We start from the raw sequence: 18,803 nt of genomic DNA on the forward strand, positions 1-18,803 counted from the left end.
TAGTGTTGTATCGAAAGGAGACACTGTTGACAGGTGAGTCTTTGATGTATGAGTTTCCGCGGGACACTAACCAGACCTTCAGACACTCCAATCACGGGGCAATTCTTGGGCGCATATATCATTGCCGTAATCGCCGTGATCAAGGAGTAAGGCAACCACGTGGCAAGGCCCGATCGTCTCTGCCGCATCACCGGCCAGACTCCTCTGGTCTGGACTTGAAGGGATATGAGATCTGGTTGTGACTACTGATTGGATATATGCAATGCTGTTGCCGCCTCCCTGTAGCTCACACCAAAGATATCATCAAGAGAACCTGCTCTTAGTTGCGCCACACGACATCTACCTGTATGGTTTGTTTCTTAGCTTCGACAATTCGGACCTTTGCATGCCTACTTAGGAAACGACTGTCCTTGCTCGTTTGGGAAAGAATAAGACACCCTTCAAAGAAGGTGGAAGGTACCACTAGGTCAAGCAAAACACCAGAAGGAACGTGCGCCAGAGGCAGCGACAACAGACATACGACACCCTTCTAACCTCAGGTACCGTCCTCCATCTGATGACTACAGCTAAATTCCTTGACCTTGACGCGCATGTGGTTCTGGGGCTAATTCTTCCACTCTTCTCTCAAAACACAACCTTCAGCAATTGCCAGGCCCTCCTGATCCCATTCTCGACCAAATCGTCAGATACTGAAAGCGCAATCTTTCGAGGCGCACAACGAGGGCGTTGTCAAATTCTCGGCGCTGCAAAGGAAATCCATCCTAATTCTCGCCAAGCCGTGATCAAACCATCACAATGGATCTCATGGCTCAGGAGATGGCTTCGATCTCACCAATGGAGAAGCTCCTGGTGAGCCTCCACTACGCTTATCCGTCTGCGGTCTTTGTCTACTTTCTCGTCTCGTCTGCTGTCGCCATCTGCACTCTGCAGACTGATGCTAGCATGTATCAGAACCGCCGACGAACTCTACTTGCTCTTATGTTCTTCAGCATTTCGACATATCTCGCACAGGCTCTACTAATACTTGCTCGATCCATCATAGCGGGGCAGTGTGTCGGCCACCAAGACACGATCATCTCACTACTGTCCTGCATTCTTGTCTTCGGCGTACAACTTGCCGGCTTACTAGACACCGATCACCCAGCATGGTATCCTTACATCGGATCCTATATCATTGGCTTACCCTTCGATGCGACTATCATTCTCCTTAGTGATAGGTATCGACCGAACATCGCTCCCCACTATTTTCAAGTCTTAGATGCTGTTATAGCTGCATTACGACTCTTCTCCATGCTTTCTGTTGTAGTAATCTACTTTGCATGGAGCAAAGGAAAGCATCTAGAGGAAGGGCATGACTCGGAGCGACAGACTTTGCTCCAAAAGAGTGGCCTTTCCCGGGGAGGTTTGACAGACAACTCTGAAGACTCCCAGAACATCGATTATGGCTCTGCATCAGATGACTCGACCGACGCCAGTCAATCTCCAACTGATAATCCCGAGTCTCCCTGGGAGCGCCGGGAGCGCGAATCAAGAGAGGCCATGGAGAAGCGTCTGAGGGAAAACGGAAATTGGTTCACGTACGCGAAGAGCTTCTTTGTAAGTCATCTCGTTGGGTACAGCCCTTATACCGTGTACATACTAACGATTCAACAGATCTTCTTCCCCTATGTCTGGCCGGTGAAGCATAGAGGTCTCCAAATTCGTGTGGTCCTGGTGGCATGTTGTCTATTGGCAAAGAACTCCCTCAATGTTCTGATTCCTCGCCAGCTCGGCATCGTCACGGATAGCCTGAGCCACGAAAATAATACGAATCCTTGGGTTCAGGTTCTCATCTATGCATCTCTGAAATTTGCCGCATCGGAGGCCGGAGTATCACTGCTGAGACAATGGTTATGGATACCCGTCGAATTCTATTCCTCTGGAGCTTTGAGCACAGCAGCGTACTCACATGTTTTGAATCTTTCCTCCGACTTTCATGACGCCAAGAGTTCTTCCGATATCATGATGGCAATTCAGTCCGGACAGAATGTGTCAAATATGCTCGAGTCTGTCTGTTTCAGTGCTATGCCCATGCTCATTGACATGGTGGTTGCTTTTGTCTACCTTTCAGTCACTTTCGGGCCGTACGAAGGACTCATCACCATCGCAACCTCTATCATCTTCCTCTATATTGCCACTCGAATGATATCAAAATTGCGATCAGCTCGGCAAAATGAGGTCAGCGCCTTCTTTGAAGAGCATTATGTCCGTCAGGCAGGCATCCAGGGGTGGACAACCGTCACTTCGTTCAATCAAATCGGCCATGAGGAGGTACGTTATTCTGCAGTGGTTCAGGACAAGGTCTCCAAATCTCAGGCGGTATACTTCGGCTACCTTGTCGCCAATGCCTTTCAGTACCTTGTCTTGCTTGCTGGCTTGCTCGCTGGTGCTTTCTTGGCCGTATACCAAGTCACCATGGGTGAAGCCACTCCGGGTCAATTCATCATGCTTCTCACATATTGGGCACAACTTGTCGCGCCACTTCATTTTTTTGCCAGCCTTGGCAAGAACATTTCTCGAGACCTAATCCATGCAGAGCAACTCTTGAAGATCATGAAGACGAAGCCGACTGTGGTTAACAAGGAGGGCGCCATTCCACTAGAGTTCACTGGGGGTAATGTCGCTTTCGAGAATGTGTACTTCTCTTACGATAAGAAGAAGCCAATTCTCAAGAACATCAACTTTTCTGTGCCGGCAGGGACTACAGTGGCTTTTGTTGGGGCAACCGGTGCGGGAAAATCGACGATCTTGAAATTGCTCGATCGCTTCTACGATGTCACAGAAGGCACCATCTTACTTGATGGTCAAGATATTCGTGATGTTGATCTTTTCAGGTCAGTTGACATGCCGATCAAGCTGCCTCTTACTAATTCTTTGAAAGCCTTCGAGCGCAGATCGGAGTTGTTCCGCAATCCCCGACTCTTTTCGACGACACTATCATGAACAACGTGCGGTATGCGAAGCTCAATGCGACAGACGAGGAAGTCTATGAGGCTTGCAAGGCTGCAGCCATTCATGACCAGATTTTGGGCTTTACTGATGGTATGTGGAGTTTGATCCCCCCCACTTGAGCCATGTTTCTGACAGCTGTGAAGGTTACGGTACAAGAGTGGGAGAGCGAGGGATGAAGCTATCTGGCGGAGAACTACAGCGTGTAGCAATCGCCCGGGCAATCCTGAAGCGACCCTCCATAGTGCTTCTGGACGAAGCAACGAGTGCTGTGGACACTGAGACAGAGCAAAAGATCCAAGAGGCACTCCGAGTTCTTTGCCAAGGACGCACTACATTCATCGTAGCGTAAGTTCAACGAACCATGAAGTACTATCACAACTATACTGACTACTGTGGCCCCAGACATCGCTTGTCAACCATTATGAATGCGGATCATATCATTGTTGTAAATGGAGGAGAGGTCATCGAGCAGGGAAATCATGAAGGCCTGATTCGCGCGGATGGCAAGTACGCTGAGCTTTGGTCAAAGCAGATCTTTGTCAAAACAAAGGACAGCGATGCACCTGCCATTAAGGTAAAGGGCAAGGCAAGAAAGGCACCGAATATCGTGAACGATCTTTCTCCCGAGATGACGAGCTTAGAGCTGGCGAAAGTCAGCACCAGTCCAACGCCACTCAGCTTGACACGAATTGACACCAAAGATGGAAAGAAGAACAAGCCGGATCACAAGCAACACACACAGCCAGCTCTATCAGATCAGAAGAAAGAGGTATAGAATACGCCGAGGAGTTGGCTCTGACCTTCTTCGGTTATTTCTAACTGCCTTGATCATAGGACTCTAAGCTCAATCCAGGCGCGCCATCTTTCACACCTCGATCTATGGCTAACAAGCCCGATACGGTCGCCGAACTCCCCCAGACAGCAGCGAACGTTGCGTTCCTACACGACGCAGTCTCGCCTGCAGCCATTGACCCACGATCGGCTATACCGATCGACAGTCATGCCTCTACTCCCTTGGTTGTGCTACCACCTACACAACCAGTCATTCGATTCGCAGATATGGCCGAAAACCTACCCGCCTCTCTCCCTCTATCAAGCAAAGAAGGGTATAGCAAGATTCCCCAAGAAGATGGGGCAAATCAGTCAACCGAACCAGAGACAAAATGTCACAGGGGTGAGAAGGGTAAATTCAAGCATCCCCGATATTCTCGCCGCGTTCAATCCAAGAGCGAACCATCCACGAGCAACAGTGCATAGATCAATCCGATTCTTTATTTATTCACGAAGTTGTAACATATGTATGAAGTATAGATTATGATAAGGATGGTATGGCTCTTAAAAGATAGAGAAAACTGATGGCAAGGGCGTTTATGAAGACCAAAACTATTAGATGGTGGATTTCAGGTCATGACTTTTCTCTTCACCGTATTATTTCTGTCCGACACATATGCTCTGGTACTATCAACCCAAAGCACGTCGTTTTATTTGTCTCCTTACTCAATTGGTCGTGTTCTGTAGAGATAGCCACTCCCCAGTATTCCTAGCAGAAATGAACTTTAGCAGTGTAGATTTCATGATGACATGCCCATTGAACATCTCGAAAGTGACTGCAGTAGATGATAGCCACCACCCTTCGGAAATGATTACTGTCTCGCAATGGCAGCTGCGATATGAGACAAGAAGCTGGTTCTCTTTGAGGCTGCCTTTGAAAGATAAATACACCAAGTATAAAGGCATTGTGTGGCCTCGTTTCTTTCAAGCCATGGTGAAGGGATATATAGTTGTTTTGAAGTTACTAAAGTGAACTCGATGTCCATCATCCAGGTTTAATAGTCTTACATCCCCCAAAAACTCACCGAAAATATCGACCAGACATGACCAAGACCTGCCTCTTTTCTATCACGAGAACATGCCTGCTCGCACGAAGAAGGCGGGCCAAGTTGGTTTGATCAGACCAGTGGCGAATATCGAGGACTGTCACTGGTAAAACCATCATGTCGGGCGATCCCTCGACGGTAGGCTGATTCGGTGAGAATGTTGTCCTGTCGAAATTGATGTATTTTGCTACCTGCAAGGCGTGTACCCAAGCCTAGGGAACAACGCGGTCATGGCGCTGAATTGCAGTGCGGTTGCCGAGAACATGGAGAGGAAAAAACCTCGATGCCTCTTAACGTGTGACCGGACAATTGTCCCAATTATTTCCTTCACATTATCTAGTTGAGGAAGATACGTTGAGCTGACCATTAACCTTCCATGTTTCATATGGATGTGATGGATATGAATTTGAACCATGAATGATGGTCAAATTAATAACCCCAATGATTGAAGAGATCATCTTTCGGTCGAGCAGGGCAACTATACATTTGAGAGGTCTAAGATCATCTCTACTAAAGTTGGTGGATAAATGAGTTGCATTGAAGGATAACGCCTTGGTCTACTTTCTTTGTATGTTACGGTCGTGGCCATTCCCTATATATTCTCTTATCATTGCAGCGGCGGTCAGTGTTCTCTAGGAACACAGCAAATAATATCATCATCACAATGTAAGAGCTGCAAGAAATCTGGTGTTTATTGATGCACAGAGATCCCCCAAAATGCGATAAGGAAACGCCAAGTAGCTTTTTATGTCCATGTAGGGAAATATGTGATATACCCATCTCATTTTCCCTTTGCGGTCTCTCACCCACTGGTCCCCGACGCCGCCCCGCAGATCTTACACTTCCGTCCCCATTCTAACATGATCCAGGTCATGATGTTACACATCTTTCTGCTGCTCGAAGTTGGCAGCACGCTTATTTCGCGAAGTGCAGATCGTAGCCGAGCCACTTCCTCCTCAGCACCTCCTCGACAGACAGGCCAGGGTAACCGTAGGTCAATGGCAAGAAGAAGTACCAACCGGCGAAGGCGAGCGCGAGGATTACCAGACAGGCGATCCAAGCCCCTGTCATGCTCTGGCCGGCAAATCGCTCGCGCGCAGTGATGTGTTTCTTAGGACCTGGCGCTGGCTTCTTGCCGGCCTTCACTGCCTGATATGTAATCTCATTCTCCACTGGCTCAGCGTTGAAAACAAATTCTACAAGTGCACCGGTTACAAGCGTAGAAGCTAAATGTGCTGGAAGATAGTGATGCAAGAACAGCTGACGGCCCATGACGTAGAAAGGGAAATAATGGGTCGCCCATGCCAGGAAGAAGAATCCTGTAGAGTTGTACAGACGCGAACGCGTTCCTAGTTGACATCAGCCGGGTTTCGTAAATGAGTGGCTATTGTGATACTTACTGTGATCCAACGCGTCCATTCCGCGGCGGAGAGAGAACTGATCAGCAGCGATAATGCCAGCATAGACCGCGAGCAAGCTGCTGGCAATCCACCAGCCAACAGGGTTTCCTAGGAAATAGATTTGCTGGCGAGTATCGTTCTGAGTCCAGAAGCTCACACCTCGGAGCAGGAATGGCCACTGGTATGGCAGTGAGGCATACGGGTGGCTGCTGGTCAACTGATTGTTGTGCCAGAACATGGAGCGTTGAAGCTCGAACCACTTCCTCAAGAATGGCAGAGTCTTGACCTTGCGCTCTGGCTTCTCACGTCTCTTGTGATCTGCTGGTAGAGAGGGGATATCCTCAATGAACCAGACATTGGAGCTCGCGGCAAGTTGTTTGTTTCCGTTAATCTCCTGTTGCTTATGTCCCCATTCTGGGAGCGGCGTGGTGTGGGTCCACATAGCAACTTTGCTGGGATTGTGAATCAATTTGAAATGGCCCGAAATGCTCTTGAACTCTTGTCCCTGTTTACCGTTCTCGATACGAATTTCGAAGAGGGTATCCTGAAGACGGTCACCATACGCGTCAGCCATGGACACCGTGGTAAATTCCTGGTTGGTCGGATAGTAAGGTGACGCAACATCGTGCGACAGGAGCATAGTATCCGTGACAATGTGTCGCAGTCTGACCAGGTCGTGATTCTTGACATGGCGGCCCATCTTATGGTCGTCTTCGACAGGAATAACTTGCCAGTAGTTGTTGGTGTCATTGTAAGGATATCCCGTAACTTGCTGGCCCTGGCTGGAAACACGGCCATCATCGTATCTCAGAGGGTAACGATCCTCGTGACTGTGAAGATAAGTCTTGGTCTCCTTGTGTCTTAGGGTGATTGTGTCGTAGTAGTCAATAGTAACAGCATTCGCCAACATAACGTTGTCGCTGAGTGTCTCCTGAAACTCGGGAGTCATGAAGTCATCGCCAGGGCCAGATCGGGTCAAGATTGAGAAGTGGACCTGGAACCAGAAGAGGTAGAAGATGAAAGGCATCACTATCAATCCGAAGGCTCTTGCGGCGAAGTGCTTCCCAAAGTCGGGCAAGCTTAAGGCTCCGCCAGGTCTCTTGATATCGAGAAGGTCCCATAGATCGATCACAACGGCCGAGCCGATGGCAACGAAGGCGAAGGTACCAACGTACTTGGTGGAAATGTCGCAAGACAACGCGAATCCAGTCAAAATAAGCCACTTCCACCACTTTCGCGAGAAAGGCTCATGTCGGAGCTTATAAAACTTGATGTAGAAGAGCAAGCTGCACGCCATTGCGAAAACGAGCGTTGCATCCAGGAGGATCAATCTGGTCTGTCCGATGTGGGCGTTGTCGAGTAGCACAAGGCCAGCTGCAACAATGCAGGCAGGCAGGCTGTAACCAGACTCCCACATGATCATATAGACGACAGAAACGGTCAGGGCACCCAACAGGGCCGGCACAGATCGGAACGCAACGTATGGAACCTTGTTGGCAATGTACGAATCACCGATATTCTCGAAGTGAAAGTGACCATCATATCCGACTGCCCAGCCAATGAAGGCGAAAAGGAGCTTGCCGAAAGGCGGATGAACATCGAAGAAGTATGTTCGCTCGAGGTAGTAGGAGGCAAACTAAAATACGGATACCGTTCAGTTCACCTGTTCAAGGATCAAGGTTGTATGGCAGCAGGGGAAGACGTACCTTGCCAAAATGGACCTCGTCAAAGACGACTTCGTTAGGGTGGCTAATACCCCAGAATCTTGTCAAAAAGGCCAATGCGGTGATGACAACAAGCACGAGTTTGTAGTCTCGCTCGGAACCGGCAGTAGAAGGAGGAGTGTTCGCTTTGACGATGCTGTCGAAGTCGGCATCGGATCCTGTTGCCACAGCGGGATCCTTCTTCTTGCCGCCAACATTTCTCTGGCGAAGAGACCCCTGAGGAGTTGGAGTTGCCGCCATGGTGGGCGATTCAATACGGAACTGTGTAATTGAGATGTCAGAATGATTGATGCACAAGCAGTGTTGGGCTGACGAAGGAGCTGACAGCTCTCAAGACCCAGATTCCACGGGAATTGTACTTACGGAGAGGACAGACAGGAAAGGGCGCTGGACTCAACCAAGCCGTGTCTGTGAATAAAAGAAGATGAATGTGAAGGAAAGTATGAAGAAATGCGAGACAAATGCTCGAAAAATAGAAGCTTGACACGATGTAGGAAAGAAAATATCGAAAGGGCAAAAGTTATAGATTAACCCCTGACCTCTTGACGAGTCTTGTTACGCACTTCACTATAACTTAATGTGGCAGGGAGACTGACTTTGGGGAATGGACACTTGGCCCTCCAGCCGCAAAAAAAGGACTCCACAAATGACGGGCTGGACCTGGGAAGGTGCACCTAGGTGCAGGTGGTCAAAGCTCCCTCTCCCCCGATAACGATAAGCAAACCCAAGCTCCTAGTGTTCCTAACCACCTTGCTGCATTCGCCAGAAGAGGTTGCTTAATTGAGAACATCCCGTTGATAAAAGAGCAAGACCATGAACTAGACTACGCATCATCTAATACTCTGTATTGTTCATCATATGAGATTTTGTCGCTGTATATGGCGCTGCTTAGTCTGCTCTGCTGGGCGCCCCAGGAGCTTCCGCCGTGGGGGGCGGGCAGGCCTATAGCTCAGTATTTTTTGAGCTTCCGTTGTAGCAGCATAGGTATTTAGTGCGGAGTGCCGTCCGAAGTACGGAGGCACCAAACCGTGACGTGCTCACGCCGATTGAAATTCTTTCTCGTTAGTCCTCGTCCACGAATCCCAAAGCTTCAAGCCCTTGTGATTGTACTTAATGACCTCAATTACGCGGACTGCTCCAGCCCTTCTCCGTCTGCCTCTCACTAGACCGCTGCACCGACCATCACGCCTTACCCCGCCATCCACATTCGCACGCAACATGTCTAGCGAGGCTTCAATCGTCTACACCAAGGAGGCGGCTCCTGGTACGTACAATGCATATGCCGACCTCTTGAATCTACCAATTGAACATTGCTGACTCCTTGAATAGTTCAAGGGCCTTATGTATGATCCCTCGGGATGTCGGTCATGGCTTGTTCGTTGTCTAATCGTATCCGTCTAGTCCCAAGCCATCAAGACCCCCAATGCCATCTACTGCTCAGGCCAGATCCCATGCACTGCCGATGGCCAGCTGGTTGAGGGAACCATTCAGGAGAAGACTGCGGCCTCGATTGCCAACCTGAAGGCTGTCCTCACCGAGGCCGGCTCAAGCATTGCCAAGGTTGTCAAGGTCAACATCTTCCTGACGGACATGGCCAACTTTGCCGTTAGTCCCCTCTCTCCATGCTGTGGCGTGTCCCGTTCCTGCTAACATTACACGTTTTCATAGTCTATGAACGAGGAGTATGCCAAGTGGTTCACCCATAAGCCTGCCAGAAGCTGCGTTGCTGTAAAGCAGCTGCCCAAGGGCGTGGATGTCGAGATTGAGTGCATCGCTCTCCCATAAGCGAAGCGATTCTCAGTCTGTGAGACGCCTAAAGCTGTCAAATTTAGCACATGGTTAACCAGGACCAAAGAAATGCACTACAATCAATCATGTAGCCAATTGACTAACTTTGACACGACAATGGCTATGGCCAACTCTGGTATTCTCAGACCAAATGCACCCAAATTATGAATCAGAGATGCATGTGAAGAGAGATGTCTGTTGTTCTAGAATGGTGGGTGTGTTGCCTTAGCTCCACAGCCTGACCTAACACGCGTATTGCTTCTTTGGTGACGTTCGTTTCGTGGCTGCGCGGGCGGATGCCCCGGAATTCCAATGAGAATTGAATGCCGATCAGAGACATCTCGCACAACTTGTCAAAAACGTGGCTGAGCCCAACACATACGTGTGAAGAACGCGAGTGCCTGCATATTTTCTTGATATTTAGACGACTTATGAAGCCTCTTGCTCGCTCAACACTGCGTTGACTCCTCTTCTGTACTCTTTGCAAGTATCACAACTCGTATTAGTGACTAACAGAGCTATGACGCCGCCAAACCCTGTAGCTCCTAACAGAGGGGAAGCTCCCTTGAAACAGTCAACAATATACAATGTAAGCTTATCACCTACTTAACATGACATATGAGAGTGTTTATTCAAACCGTCTAGCTGGTCATGACGCCGATCATATTTGTTTCATTTCTAGTGTCGCTTGCCTGGGTGGATTTCCGGAATACAGTGAGGAGGTCACATTATCATTCTCAACGGCCAGGACGATTGCCGGAGTGGCTTCATCACATTGTCTACAGACGACAGAAAGACCGGGGCGCTCGAATGGACCGCACGCGAAACTCAGCGGACGACGATGGCGGAGAGTGGTATTACCACAGCAAGCAGCGAAAGCTGATGAAGATGGAGGTCACTGATGCCTTCGAAGTCAGAACTACCGTTCTGGTGGTTCTTGGCCTACTAGCAGCTGCGTCGTCTTGGGCCACCTGGAGGGCAGGGCTATGGGCACTGGGATTCTTCTATGCCGACTAGAGAAATGACGGGCTGGAGTTTATGTTTTTGCTTTTGCAATCATGAAACTACTCTCGACCTCTCTCCTTCCGCCTTCACGTGGTTCTCACTTGCCCAAAGATACTCCATTGTCCGGTTCGGCTGGCCCCATTTGATCTCGTCTTCCTCCCTGATCAAGAAAAAGCCGGCTTCCTCGTAAAGCTTCCTTGCAGAGACCAAGTCTCTGCGCGTGAACAAGGTCATCTTCTCTAGGCCTAGCTGATGGACAGAATCCATGAGCTGTTCAAACAGTCGTCGACCGACTCCCAAGCCTCTCAGATGATCCTCAACGATGAACGCTCGCAGTTGCCCGTGTTTTGGTCCGTACGATGAGCCCTCGAGCCAAATCACCCCGACAATACGCTCAACACCGCCGGTATATGGAGAGCTTTCGATTGCAGCCCAGACCTGGTTCTGGGGTTGACTTAACTCGCCTAGCAGTCGTGTCAAGCTCTTTGACAACTCGACCTCGAAGCTGTGACCCCATTGGCAGGTTTTCCAATAATAATTCAAATGCATATCCAGAGTCCTTCCCAGGACTCCGGGGGTGTACCCTGCTACGATCTTGATCTCGGGCACATAGGCTGGCTTAGTAAGGCCCGAGGCTACGGACCGTAGCCTCTCGGCCTGCAATGCCTCGGCATACAACTTTAGGCCATCGAGAATGCGATCTGCAGTGGCAGGAGGCGATACAGCTAAGGCTTTCTGGATTTGGTCGACTGCGAGTTGATTGACGGCGGTCAAGGTCTCCCTACCCTTTGCCGTAATCGATAGAATCTGCTCCTGGCCAGTCCACTCGGATTGTACATTCTCGGTAGAGACTAGTTCATACAGAGTTCGTTTTAGTTCGGCCTTCTCGATCGCGAGAACATGACACAAATCAGGGATCGTATTGATGTTGTGGTCTCCAATCTCAAGCAGGCAGTGGACCGCTGACGGTGAAAGGGTCGTGCCAGCCAGTGTTGGTCTGAGGAAGCCCCATTCGCGGACCAATTGTCTAGAGGCATGGCGGATGGGTGGGATATAAGTGGTTGTGTCTGTAGTTATAGCTGGCATTATGAAGATGTTTTGAATATTCAAATATAGTGTCACCTCGTGATTGCCAATGACCCACAGCACAAATTCATTTGATTTGGAATTGCCGTAGAAGTCTGCTTGTCCACTCCATGTTTGACATCGGTTGAGTCACTTGTAGGGCGTATATCAAGCGATGTCGGTCAATATTCGTCCAATCGTGTCTAAGTCTATCTGCGGGGAATGTATGTGTCGCCGAAGAGTCTGCTTCGCCCTACCCGGAGGATGAAAGCCCAGTCAGCGGCGCAGCGCATAATACCACCTTTCAAGGCCTGAATACACATTAGAGAGCTGCGTAAGAACTCAAACCATACCTCTGGATCCCACAACCATGCAAGAATGGTAGGATGAAGTGTCTATGATCGCCAAGCTTTTCGCCTAACAAGCGTTTCCGCAAGATCCAGCCCCTGTCGATGGATGTTCTGGGCAGCTTGGGGATGGGTAGGAAGAGAGCTTCATCTTGGAGTTCAGCTCAACCTTGCGAATGTTTCCCTGATTTGCTATTCTCCTCCACCACGGGTAATACGGGGTATCACCACCTCCGCTGGGGAATATTACCCGAAGCGCGGCAACGAGAGAGTTGAACCCCCCGGGGCTCCGTTCCCGTGCGGCGAGATGTGTTGCTCTACTTAGATCAACAGTGTGATCATGTGGCTATCCGAGACCCCGAGACCCTCCTGCCTGCATGCAAAGCATCAGGGAGAGGCAAAGGGGGACCGAGAATCACGGCAGAGCCGCCAGACATGTGGAGAGCTTCCCCGGATCTTACCTGAAGCAGAGACTGGGGTGGTGGGAATCTGCCATCCATGGATTGTGCTTTTCGACAAGCTGAACGGAAGTGTTTCCACTCCGCCGGAGCTTGAAGCAGCATAGTGCGACGGCCGCCCTGCAACCATTTCGGCCGCTTGCCTCCTGGACGGACCTATCGCCTTCGGTCATGCCGCCGCGGCGCACCTACCAGCCCACTAAAAACCTCGCATCCAGGGGCTGTTTCGGGGAATCGCTTCGCGGGAACGCCCATCCCCCAGCTCACAAGCTCTCTGAAACCGGTCGCATCGTGGCTGGTGGATCAACGACTATTGGTGACCTTATCGGCATTTCTTTTCCTTTTGAAATGGCTTTAATGTGATTAGTCGTTCTTCAGAATTGGATTTCCCTTTTTCTATCCTCCTTCCATCTCGAAAGATGGCCGTTTTCTCTTCCATTTAGTTTGCCTCGGCCCCAAGAGCTATCCAGCCTCATGCTAATTTGCACGTGGCGTGCTTGACACTGAACGCCACCGTGCTTTTGCCTGGAGGAGGGCACAGCTTGTTCGCTGGCCTTTAATAATACCTGTCGGTCTTCCGCAAGGTGAAGAGTCGCCTTATTTGTGACTCGAATATTAGCATCAAGTTCGACACTCGAAACCCGTGCAGCATGGCTATACCTTGGCGGTTGATGACCGTGAACTCCGCCATTATAGCGTATTACACGACCATTCGAGGAGAAGGAGCTGGCGTACTCTCCTTCCTGGGAGCCTTCATTGAAATCTGGCTACTCCATTTCCTCGGTTGGGTTCTGTGGAAAGTCATCCTCTACCCCAATGTCTTTTCAAGCCTCCGCTCCTTACCAGAGCCAGGTGGCAATTCTTGGTGGAATGGTCAATATGCGATGATAGCAGGAACTCCTACGGGTGTGCCGCAGCTGAAATGGTAGGCTGGTTCCGACAACTTTTGAAGACAGAATATTGACACATCAGTAGGGTGTCCAGTATTCCCAACAACGGCCTTATCAGATATAAAGGTCTGCTAAACCAGGAGCGTGTACTCGTCACGTCTGCGAAAGCAATATCTGAGGTTCTAGTCACGAAGAGCTACGACTTTAAGAAACCTGGTCAGATCAGATTCACGCTAGGTCGGATTCTAGGGGTTGGCATTTTACTGGCAGAAGGCGACGAACATAAGCTGCAGAGGCGGAATCTTATGCCCGCCTTCGCGTTCAGGCACATCAAGGATCTCTATCCTGTCTTTTGGGATAAGGGCAGAGAAGGCGTCCAGGCGCTGACAGAATATGTTCTTTCAGAGGCGGCAAAGACCCCTGCTCCGCAAGACCTAGAGAAGGGCAGTGAACTGGACGGAAAGACCACCGCGGTGGTCGAGGTGGGAAGTTGGGCTTCGCGGATGACGCTCGACATCATCGGCGTCGCTGGGCTAGGTCGGGACTTCGGTGCTATTCGCGACACGCAGAATCCTCTGTTCAAGACGTACAATCACCTCTTCAAACCCTCTCGGCAGGCGCAAATACTCACGCTGATGGGGCTTGTCTTCCCGGGCTGGCTGATTAGTGCTATTCCAGTCAAGCGAAATGAAGACATTGCTGCGGCAGCAAAGGTCATCCGCTCTACATGCCGCGACCTCATCCGCGAGAAGAAGCACAAGCTCGAGCGCAAAGAGCTGACAGATGTCGACATTCTGTCGGTAGCCCTCGAAAGTGGCGGCTTCACCGAGGACAACCTTGTTGACCAGCTCATGACTTTTCTGGCTGCTGGACACGAGACAACGGCCTCTTCGATGACATGGGCCACCTATTTATTGTCTAGATACCCCGAGATACAGACCCGTCTGCGCGAGGAAGTCAGATCGAATCTGCCTTCGCTGAATGATGCCGCAAGCATTTCCAGCCTCGACATTGACCACCTGCCGTACCTGAATGCCGTATGCTCGGAAGTGCTGCGTTACTGGAGTCCTGTACCCATGACTATGCGCGAGACTGCTGTCGAAACAACCATTGAAGGCCAGAAGATCCCCAAGGGCACGAGAATCATCCTCTCCCCGGCCGCCACGAACAAGGACGTGCATCTCTGGGGCCCGGACGCCCTGACTTTCAACCCCGATCGTTGGATCCCCAAGTTCGAGGGAGACAAGCAGGCCGCGAGCGGCGGAGCGAGCTCGAATTACGCATTCCTGACTTTCCTGCATGGCCCTAGGAGTTGCATAGGCATGTCATTCGCCAGAGCCGAATTTGCTTGTCTCCTGGCAGCTTGGGTAGGACGTTTCGAGTTCAGTTTGAAGAACAAGGAGGAAATGGACGAGACGAAGATTGCCATCAAAGGTGGTATCACATCACGGCCAGCCAAGGGACTGTATGTTTATGCCAAAGTCCTAGATGGCTGGTGATCCTTGACGGCCAAATGAATATGGGTATGGACGGCGTTAGGGTTAGGGGGTTCCAAGGATGACTAGGTTCAATTTGCGATAGGGGCTCATGGTTACTTCGTGTGATCTAGCAAAACCGGAGGATACCATTGATGTGTTGAATGAATTAAAAATATACCGCACTACTCTCTCTTTCTCAAAGGTGATTTGAATTTGTGTGGTGTCATGCCCTCGCTTTCATCTCAATGTTCGACGGGTTGTAGGCACTTTTGGGTCTGTCTTTCAATCAGTCCTTGCGCTTAGACACCATCTCCGCGCTGCCAGTTAACTGAGCCAGGCGCAGTCCTTCAACTGCGATGTCAACCACTGCTCGCCTCTGGCCCAGCACCATTTCTGAGGCGGGAGGAAGCGACATTAACACACGGCTGCTATCAATTGAGCGCACAAGCAAGACGTCCTATATGCCTTGCAGGTTCGGGCGGCTCAAACCGAGATTAGAAGCGACTTCTCCTCTCCTGTGCTGCACAGGCGGGTCGAGTGTCAAGTCGAGTCGACCACGCGGCTGCAAAGGGATGTATAGTCCATAGACGAATATAGCACATCACCATGGTCTGTTAATCAAAAGATGCCCTGCCGGAAACATCTCTGAGCCTGTCACGGGAAGTCAGGGGGTGTTTGTGAGAAGACGACGGGGTTTGAAACGCAAGTGGGGGAACCATCTTTCCCGTTATCGGGGAGAAGCGGTCAGATGGGAACTTGAAACACAGATCACATCGCGACGCCGTGACTGGCCCATAGCCGGGGACAGCGCACGAGCCCGTGCTTCTATTCTCGACCCTGGGCGGGCTTCGCTTCGTGGGCGGCGGCCTGTATAATTTCGTGCAGATTGATATAGGCAAGCAAGCGGGAGCGATCTGTGCTCTGCAGCTTGAATAAGGTCAAAGCTCCCATGGATCTTCACGGTGTAAGTCCAATGCGGCCTGTGATCAATCATATGGCAGCTGTGCGTGTTTCTGAAATGGAATTGCAGAACAGCGAGCTGAGCCCGAGCTCCCTTCGTCGGACATGTGTTGTGGACACCGATTTGGTTCGAGAGACGCTCAGACAAAGGTCGCCTCAAGGTCAGTAGACGGGAGAGGGTAAGGGGTACCAGAAGCCGAGGGCTTTCTTCATCCCTAGCTCCACTAAGACATAGGACGCGATTCATCTCATCATACGGTAATCATGGCTCTATTGTCTGTCATAGTAACTTTGTAGAGCTCGAGGAGCAGAAAATCGGGGTTCAGGAAATTAACACTAGACTCGGGTCTCGGAGATCAGGCAAGGAGAATTTGTAAATGGGGTTTCCTTGCCTAAGCCATCCACATCAGGAGATAATCTGCTCTAGTTCAGGACCCTGAAATTGATTGCCGATGAAGCGGCGCTTGTCACTTTGAGCGTCTTGAAAGTCAAGATTGATGAAGAGATAATATTTTTTGATCTCGCGGTAGAACAACCGCCACGTATAGGACTATGAGTCGCAAACTGACAAGAGATCGAGCGTAGTCAGCACTGAAGCTATAAGGATATCGTTCAAATCCAGAAAAATGCAAATGTTCCAGTTCCGTGATCCTCTTGAGGTTCATATACGAACGCCTGATCCCAGTCCCCCATATGATAATTAGTATACATTAGAAAGTGTATGAATACAGTGGTAATTTGGAGCCAATTGGCTCCTGCAAGAAGAGAAAAGCGACTCGCGCATATAGCGATCACCTCCAAGTAGAATGGATCTTGCCTCGCCGACTACTCCTCTTGAGTCCCACGTCGCCTTGAAGCACAAGACTCTTCCAACGTCGGCTGAGACTATTGCGGTCCTTGCCTAGACTTCGCGCACAGTCTTGCCATTCGGACTTTGACAGCTTCAGCTTCTCAAGCACAAGCTCTACAAGCATCCGGTCCTCCTCGGTGCTCCAGAGCTCGCCATCGGCCTCAGCTTGGACATCTGTGCCCTCTGCCTTGCTGTCGTCTGGAATGCCGTCCGCGTGTAGCGTATGGAAGTCGGAGCGCTCAAGCCCAAGAGGTATGGCTTCAGGCGCGATGCGCGCTCGCTTCGGTGTTTGCGGTCGTTGAGGTAGCTCCTCAACATCATCGATAGCGTGCACATCCCTCTCGTCTTCCACGTTGAACTCCAGGTCGCTGTTGCAGTCATCGTCATCCCGGCCTATGTCGTCATCAAGGGCCCGACGCCTCTTGTTGAGCCCTCGAGGCGGCGCGCGCTTCACAATGCGCTTGCGCTGAATGATGGAATTTTCGCTGGAGATATTGGCATCGCTCTTGCGAGATCGCAGGCGAAGCTTCATAGGCGAAGGTGCATGGGCCATAGGTGGTGTAGGTAGCTGGGCGTGTGACGTTGTCGGCGGTGTGATAGGCGCCGTTGGCTGAATTGGCATTGGCGCCGCCAGAAGCGACTGAAGATTTCGGCATGTAGTGAAGATGTTGCCAATTGCATTCTGGGTAGAGAGCTGGGGAGGGCTCGCTGGAGGAGAAGCGAAGAGCGCCGATTGCAGTCGGGTCAGAGGTGGTTGCGACGAGTCGCAAGAGAAGGCGGATGGCATTAACATGATTGTGGGTGTTGAGGTTCAACGTCGTCTGGAAGAGCTGCTCTCAAGTATTCGTAAAGAAGAGAATGTTCGCTGTTGTGTTTGGGGTCGACGAGCTGAATAAGTAAAAGTTGCGACGGGTTGCGACACGTCTCGAGACGGGTTGTCTTGCAATGCGCTTGAGACTGGAATGCGAGACAGTTGGAGAACCCCGAAAACGGCGTTCCCAGAATGCGCCAGTTTGACAGTGTGCCGGATTGGTCGCTGGCGCACGGGTGCTCAGCAATGTCTGGCGCAGCAACAACGGGAAGAGGTCGTGATCGCAAGTTGATGGTGTTGAGTGGTGAATGGACGGTGAGAAAGAGTTGGGGGGGAGGGAAGAGGAATAGAACGCCTAATAAGGGTGCTGTCAAGTAGACAGGCGGGAGTGACTGGGCTCCTGGGCTTGGATCCGTGGGTGTACCTGGTGAGCTCGCCCGTTACAAGACGCTAAGGAAAAGCCCAGTGGAGATGCAAGATGGGGACGTGCCCGGGGCGTTGCCTTGCGACGAACCTATCACACGCGGTCTGTCCTCTTTAGCTTGACCTCGGGATGCAAGTACTATAACACTGCTCTCCACAGAGTCCACAGAGTCGCAATATCAAGCACCCCCTTGATGTGTCTCTCTCATGCAAGCCTAAGGTAAGGTAAGTAGATGGCTACTGTATTGAGGGGCAGACGATACCTACGCACGATGCACCACCACCAAGTCAGTCAACTAGTCAGTCAGGTCAGTCTGCCACTTGCATCAAAAGCAACGACGCATAATCTGGAGGAGGGGGGTTACCAGGAGACACATGACGACACCAAACGGTGCCTTGCCTCGCCCACGAGGTGTAAGTGCGTCTAGACACCTCTTGAATTAGACACTCGCGCTGGTTCCTGACTATCTGCTACACCTGCTCGCCCTTTGCTCTGTTCCTTGCATCAATCGCCAATCGACTTGCCCCAGAGAGCGGCCGCGGGGTTTGAAGGTCATTCTTGTTGAGGATGAGAGATAGCGATGCAGCTACATCCCACGATGTAACCGCAGCTCTTTCTGACAATCGACAGGCACTTCTGCGATACAAATCCCCCGAAAGGTTTTCCCCTCCCTCTGGTTCTCTCATCTTACAGAGTGGCCCACGTCGCTTGATCCCTGCATCCTCTTGGCCCTGC

The 18,803-nt window shown here is 50.7% G+C and overlaps 5 protein-coding genes across 5 annotated transcripts; 3 read left to right on the forward strand and 2 right to left on the reverse strand.

Annotated features, from left to right (window-relative positions):
- Positions 1–834: 834 nt before the first annotated feature.
- UCRPA7_7653 (putative heavy metal tolerance protein) lies at positions 835–3,766 on the forward strand (the record flags this gene model as incomplete). Its single annotated transcript, XM_007920180.1, has 6 exons — positions 835–849; positions 1,432–1,596; positions 1,654–2,873; positions 2,921–3,081; positions 3,135–3,336; positions 3,394–3,766. 6 exons carry the CDS (start codon positions 835–837, stop codon positions 3,764–3,766), a joined length of 2,136 nt encoding a protein of 711 aa, XP_007918371.1.
- A 2,017-nt stretch (positions 3,767–5,783) lies between these two features.
- UCRPA7_7654 (putative dolichyl-phosphate-mannose-protein mannosyltransferase 4 protein) lies at positions 5,784–8,232 on the reverse strand (the record flags this gene model as incomplete). The annotated part of the gene is made up of 3 exons (XM_007920181.1): positions 5,784–6,217; positions 6,269–7,904; positions 7,975–8,232. The coding sequence occupies 3 exons, from the start codon at positions 8,230–8,232 to the stop codon at positions 5,784–5,786; spliced, it is 2,328 nt and encodes a 775-aa protein (XP_007918372.1).
- Positions 8,233–9,210: 978 nt separating this feature from the next.
- UCRPA7_7655 (putative endoribonuclease l-psp protein) lies at positions 9,211–9,777 on the forward strand (the record flags this gene model as incomplete). Its single annotated transcript, XM_007920182.1, has 4 exons — positions 9,211–9,256; positions 9,322–9,335; positions 9,394–9,597; positions 9,661–9,777. 4 exons carry the CDS (start codon positions 9,211–9,213, stop codon positions 9,775–9,777), a joined length of 381 nt encoding a protein of 126 aa, XP_007918373.1.
- Positions 9,778–13,539: 3,762 nt separating this feature from the next.
- UCRPA7_7656 (putative cytochrome p450 97b3 protein) lies at positions 13,540–15,044 on the forward strand (the record flags this gene model as incomplete). Its single annotated transcript, XM_007920183.1, has 2 exons — positions 13,540–13,580; positions 13,631–15,044. 2 exons carry the CDS (start codon positions 13,540–13,542, stop codon positions 15,042–15,044), a joined length of 1,455 nt encoding a protein of 484 aa, XP_007918374.1.
- Positions 15,045–16,774: 1,730 nt separating this feature from the next.
- On the reverse strand, positions 16,775–17,386 carry UCRPA7_7657 (putative dna-binding protein; the record flags this gene model as incomplete). The annotated part of the gene is made up of 1 exon (XM_007920184.1): positions 16,775–17,386. The coding sequence occupies one exon, from the start codon at positions 17,384–17,386 to the stop codon at positions 16,775–16,777; it is 612 nt and encodes a 203-aa protein (XP_007918375.1).
- Between the last annotated feature and the right edge of the window lie 1,417 nt (positions 17,387–18,803).

This window comes from Phaeoacremonium minimum, assembly GCF_000392275.1.
Source record: "Phaeoacremonium minimum UCRPA7 unplaced genomic scaffold PA7_03_scaffold_541, whole genome shotgun sequence".
In the NCBI taxonomy this organism is placed as follows: domain Eukaryota; kingdom Fungi; phylum Ascomycota; class Sordariomycetes; order Togniniales; family Togniniaceae; genus Phaeoacremonium; species Phaeoacremonium minimum.